Genomic DNA, 6,000 nt, shown 5'->3' with positions numbered 1-6,000 from the left:
TAAGTAGCCAAGTAACTTGTAACTCAATGACATCTTTATGACTCTTTAAATGAGAGGTAGCAAAACATCAAAAAAAGATAAATCAATTTAAATTATCTATAATTAATCGACTCAAATAAAGAAAGTTAATATGTCACTTTTACTGAGCATCAAACTTGAAATTTTGTGATTTGGTTCTTTTACACTTATTAAATCAGTATTAAGTAGCCAAGTAACTTAACTTGTAGTTCAATGACACGTCTATGACTCTTTAAATGAGAGATCATCATGTATTGACAAATACTAGTATATTATATTGTATTAGAGTCAGTAGTATTAAAAAAATCGAATTTAAGTAAAAAAAAAATAGGCGACAAAAAGATTAGTGGAAACATTTTACATTTGTTAGTTATTCCCGTAAGTTGTCTTACTATCCGTTCCGTAATGAAAGTATGCATTAACTGGAAAGAGCCATGATCTACACTCACCACTTTCGAAACCTCGTTAATCGGGCCATTCCTAGAAACGAATATCAAGGAAAATTTCTGCCTCTTTATTTTTGCTATTTATTTATTCCCCCCCCCTCTCCAAATATAATTTCCCTGGTTTAACACTAACCACCATTCTCTTTCATCATTTACACTGCTCCGTATTTTTTCATTTTCTCATCTTTAATGGTCAGTCCTCTCTCTCTCTTCTTTGCTTAAGAGGCGATAGAGAGAGAGGAACGAAGACCCATATTTACGCCTTCGTAAATCTTGCTATCAATGCTGACCAATTTTATCCTGCACAGATTCAATCATACCCATGTGAGCAACCCTCTGCCTTGTTAAATTTCTTGAATCTTCAATGATTTGATTTTGTCCGATAAATGTTGAGAATTTTTTTTTGTTTAATTTTTTCGATTGCTCCAAATGAAATGTGGTGAATTCATCTCTGGGCTCTGGGGTCATCACTGTTTACCGTTCTGGTAGTTAGTTTTGATTTTTATTTGCTTATGACTTCTGGATGTTGTTATTATTAGTTTATTATTTTGTTTTCTGGGTGATGGGTACTGACTTAGGGTTCATGTTTCTATGCATAGAATATAATATTTAAGTCTTTCTTATGATTTTTTTTGAAGTTTTACTCTCTGGGATTGTTTCTTTTTGGAGACCAGGTTCAATGGGTGTGGGTTGGGATCCATGCTGGATCTGTATTGTTCTTTTTCTGTTTGGCTGTAAACATTGTAGGAAGTGTGTTGCTAGAATAATTGAACTTGTAGTATTTATTTATTTGTGGCTTTATGTTCTAGGTAGTTGTGTCTGTGTTTCTGCTGAGTTACTTAGTTTATTTTCTTCTTATCAGGTTCTATCATAAGGGAACAAATTACCTACATTGTCTACGGCTAATAGAGGTGATGTCTTGAGGTGGGATTTCATGGGGTGAACTCGAGGTATCATGGGTAGCTTCAGTGACGATGAAGGGGAATGTCGGTATTTTGATGCCCCTGAGACTATTGCTCAGGCATCTGATTTATGTTCTAGTTGCCTGGAGTCTACCTCTAATAGCTATGAATATGATTTGTGGGTTCGAAGGCCCAGAAGTGTAAGAGAGCGCCGTAGGAAGTTCCTTAATGAATGGATGGACTTATCGGTAGATAGGGCGCCCAGTGAAGATCCAGATGATCTATATGGTGATGCCAATGCCCTTGGTGAAGAGATTGATAGAATTATGGTAAGCACTGGGTCTGTGCTGCGGAACTCCATCTCTAAAGATGAATTTTCCTTTAGCCAATCTTCTGTGTCGGGTTCATCAGAAGAGTCGGGTTCACATGCGAACTTCATATTTGGAAGTGACAATACAGATTGCGAGATGGACTGCAATGTACACAGTTTGGCAGAGCATCTCATGTCGAGTAATCGCCCAAATGTGGGGTTCGGGCAACTTCTAATGTCTGAAGACTTTGAGAATCATTCGTGTGAATCCCGCTCGGCTCAGCAACCCAGACAAAGAGAAAGTCCGGTGAATGGGAAAGTTCGGACGATACTGAAAAGAGTGAAAATTCATTGCTTGAATAGATTGCGCTCACTCAGACACTTAATGAATAGTGAAGGAAAAACAGAGAATTTAAAATCCAATGCCTCTAGCCCTATTGACGGGACTGGAGTTCAGAGGGTTAAGGTACACCATTGTAGAAAGAATTCGAAGGAACTATCTGCCCTTTTTATGGGGCAGGATATTCCAGCGCATGATGGTTCAATTTTAACAATGAAATTCAGCCTTGACGGGCAGTATCTAGCAAGTGCTGGTGAAGATAAGATTTTGCGTGTGTGGCAAGTTGTAGCAGATGAGAGATCCAATGACTTTGATATCCCAGAGTTGGATCCATCATGCTTATACTTTTCAGTGAACCATCTTTCACAATTGACAACCGTGGCAACAGAGAAAGAAAGAATTCATAGATTGATGGGCATCAGAAAAGCAGCAGACTCGGCCTGTGTCATTTTCCCTCCCAAGGTTTTTCGAATTCAGGAGAATCCTCTACATGTTTTCCATGGGCACTGTGCAGAGATTTTGCATCTTTCCTGGTCAAAGAATAATGTATGTTCATTATACTCTATTGTTCTAGTTTAATTTGCAACTATTTTCACACTCATTTTCTGCTGCAGCTTCTTCTTTCGTCCTCAATTGACAAAACTGTGCGTCTATGGAAAGTTGGATTGAACCAGTGCCTTAGGGTATTTTCACATAGTAATTATGGTACTCACCAGTTAAATTTTGTCTTAATTTTCTCTTCGAACATTTTTCAATGTCTGGCTATTTATTCCGTCAAGCCTTATTTCTTTGTTTTGCTTTCTTTATGTTTTAATGTGATGCAGTTACCTGTGCTGAATTTAATCCTGTAAATGATGGCTATTTCATTAGCGGTTCAATTGATGGAAAGATACGTATTTGGGCTACTGATGGTGGTCAAGTAGTTCACTGGACTGAAATAAGAGACATAGTCACTGCTGTTTCATATCATCCAAGTGGTCAGGTCTGCTGGTCTTGCAACTCTTTTCTTCTACAACTGAGATATAGTTACCGAAATCAAGATTGATAACGTGTTTTTATTTGATTTTAGGGTGGGATTATTGGGTCTATAACAGGCACTTGTCACTTTTTCAATGTAACAGGTAATGCTCTTTTTTGGTTGCTATGCTGATGTCTTGTGTCTCCATGAAAACAGTTTAGTTGCTTTTCTCAACATGACTAGGAGGCCATGATTTTGAATTTTTTTTTATTACCACCATTTAGAATAATTATATTGAGTTATGATGTTTGTGGGTATACGGAACATTAGTTGAATCTTGATTTTCACTGTTTAGCTTGGATTTGGTAATTGATGAAAAGTAAAAGTATCCTTTTTTTTGGCTGGGTGGGAGTCTTGTTATATATATATATATATATATAGGGGCAGGATCAAATGAGAACATGCCTCTTGTGTAAAAAGTGAAGACTGATCTTAGCCGTCTATCAGAGTTCATCAATGGTTGAGGGTTTTAGTAAAAACAATCACGGGTCAATTTTATAACTATTAAAAACTTTAAAGAGCCAGGTTCATTTTATAATTATTACAAACTTGAAAGTTTAGTAATGGTAAAATCCTAGCCTTTGATTTCTCAAGATGAAGGGTGTGGATGTGTCCACACTTTTTATGGGGGGAGTGTTTTCACCTGAACCCTCCCTTATATATATATGGTTTAGTTTGTTTATGAGATAGTTGTGCGATATTATTTTGAGTAAAAAACTTGATTATCTTATTCTTGAGGCAATATTACTATTTATGTTGTACATTCATTGACATTTGTTCTCTTGGGGTTTTCAGAGAATCGCATCCAACTGGAACCACAACTTTGCATGATCAGTAAAAAGAAGTCCCCTGTCAAAAGGATTACTGGCATTCAGGTTGTTTTAATTTGTCCTCACACACTCTATTGTGTTGTTTCTTTTCATGGTTTGGATTGTTTGAAATGGAAAAAAAATATCTGAATGCAGTTTGTTCCGAGTGACCCCAGCAAAGTAATGGTTACTTGTGCGGACTCCCATGTCCGAATCATTAACGGGATCAATGTGATTGGCAAGTATAGAGGTACTCCCGTTTCCCTCGTAGAATTATTCTGTTAGCTGATTGATTATCTGCCTGCAATACCATTTGGTTAGGGTGGGGGTATATTATTGACCGAAAATCCTGATGGCGCCCTAACTAGTTTTGAACTAAATTTATACGGTGTCATCATTAACGTGCATTAGTCACCATAAATTTGAACGGTTCTATACTACATTATTTGCATGTTTTCAGAATTTTGTTCTAGTTTATATGTTTGCCAACTTTCTTGCTCTTCTGCTCTATAGGGCCTCGGAATTGTGGGCATCAGATCTCTGCCTCTTTCACGTCGGATGGGAAGCATATTATCTCTGCATCTGAAGATTTTAACGTTAATCTGTGGGATTACGTTAGTCCTAAAGAATCTTCCCCATCCAAAACAAAAGTGGTGAAGGCACTCGAGTTCTTCTCAGGTGATGCGTCTGTTGCAGTGCCTTGGTCTGGGTTGAAATTTAGAGAGCCAGATAGCGGGTGTCAGTCAAATGGAGGCGATGAAAGTTTAAACAACACTTTGCCCTTCTCTTTTACGTCTCTGGGCCACGAATTTTTCTTGGAGGCGTTTCCTAAGTGCTCTGCAACCTGGCCCGAGGAAAAGCTTCCGTTATCAAGTGCTCATAATTCACCGCCAATGTCCAAGTCTCAATACAAGTTCCTCAAGAGCTCTTACCAAATTTCGTCTTCCAGTCACGCCTGGAGTTTAGTTATCGTCACTGCGGGGTGGGACGGGCGGATTAGGTCATTCCACAATTATGGATTGCCAGTACGGCTATAAGGAAGAGAGGGCTCAGAAAACGCGGAAATAACATTTGAGTTGGCACCAACGCCTCTATGCTGCCGAAGCATGCATGTGATCCGGTTGTTTGAGTGAGTTGCAGCCGGGCAGATAAGGCGTACGGAATGGCTTCATTTGAGAAATGGGAGGGTCTCTTGAGATATACATACATACAAACAAACAACATTAGACTGGTGGTAGGGAGTGTTTGTTTAATGTGGGCAGTCATTGAGATAGGCCAAACACTGATCTCAGTTTGAATGTATGTATGTATTATTTGATTTGGTTAGTTGATGTGTGAAAGGGGCCTAGAGAAATAAATAGAGATAAGGATGAGGGGTGGTGATATATCCATATAAGGTGCCTGTGGGACCTTGTAGAAAGAAGTGTTTTTATTAGTCCCTTTTGGTATTTGCATATAATAACCACCACAGAGTTAGTTATTTCATCAACGAAGCATAGTTAGCAGAGTGTGAACCTCTCTTGGGTTCATTCAGTTTTGATTTCAATTTCCTTTCTTATTTTAGTTAATGCAGAGTGTGAACCTCTCTTGGGTTCATACAGTTTTGATTTCAATTTCCTTAATTTTTCTTTTTGAGTGTAATTAAAGTTTGCATCGTCGGACACAATAATTAATTCTCGCTAAATTGTAGGCACTTTTTCTTAACATTTGGTTAAGGATGATTGAGTCTCTTTAACATTTGATTAAGAATGAATGAGTCTCTTTCACTATTATATCTCAGTTTTTTTTTTTTTTTGAAAGGAATTATACCCCAGGTTAATTTCCCTTTCTTACAGTCCATTTAGTTTGCTGAAAAATATTTGAAGGAAATAGAATTCAAATTCCATAAAAAACAAATTAACATGAAAATAAATTCCATTGTTTAGTTGGTAGAAAAGAAAAGAAATTATTGGGAATACAAATTCCATTGTTTGGTTGGATTTAGATTGGTAAAGAATTATGAATATAAAGATCAATATGCCTTTAAATATTTTCCATTCAACCAAACAACTGAAAAAACACATTTTCCTCATCTTCATGGAAAATCTTTACCATGAAAAAGATTTTCCATCCAACCAAACATCCCATTATTGTTCATTCTTGTAATTGAAGTGATGT

General features: G+C 37.2%; 1 protein-coding gene across 1 annotated transcript; it reads left to right on the top strand.

Moving 5' to 3' along the window:
- The first annotated feature begins 573 nt into the window (after nucleotides 1–573).
- LOC116013432 (uncharacterized WD repeat-containing protein alr3466-like) lies at nucleotides 574–5,456 on the top strand. The gene is made up of 8 exons (XM_031253181.1): nucleotides 574–788; nucleotides 1,327–2,562; nucleotides 2,631–2,721; nucleotides 2,841–2,998; nucleotides 3,086–3,137; nucleotides 3,830–3,909; nucleotides 4,000–4,093; nucleotides 4,357–5,456. The coding sequence occupies exons 2-8, from the start codon at nucleotides 1,420–1,422 to the stop codon at nucleotides 4,878–4,880; spliced, it is 2,142 nt and encodes a 713-aa protein (XP_031109041.1). The 5' UTR covers nucleotides 574–788; nucleotides 1,327–1,419; the 3' UTR covers nucleotides 4,881–5,456.
- The last annotated feature ends 544 nt before the right edge of the window (nucleotides 5,457–6,000 follow it).

The sequence above is a fragment of the Ipomoea triloba genome, chromosome 3 (genome assembly GCF_003576645.1).
Source record: "Ipomoea triloba cultivar NCNSP0323 chromosome 3, ASM357664v1".
In the NCBI taxonomy this organism is placed as follows: domain Eukaryota; kingdom Viridiplantae; phylum Streptophyta; class Magnoliopsida; order Solanales; family Convolvulaceae; genus Ipomoea; species Ipomoea triloba.
Note: the sequence above shows the minus strand (reverse complement) of the source record. Positions and strands in the feature narration are given on the sequence as shown.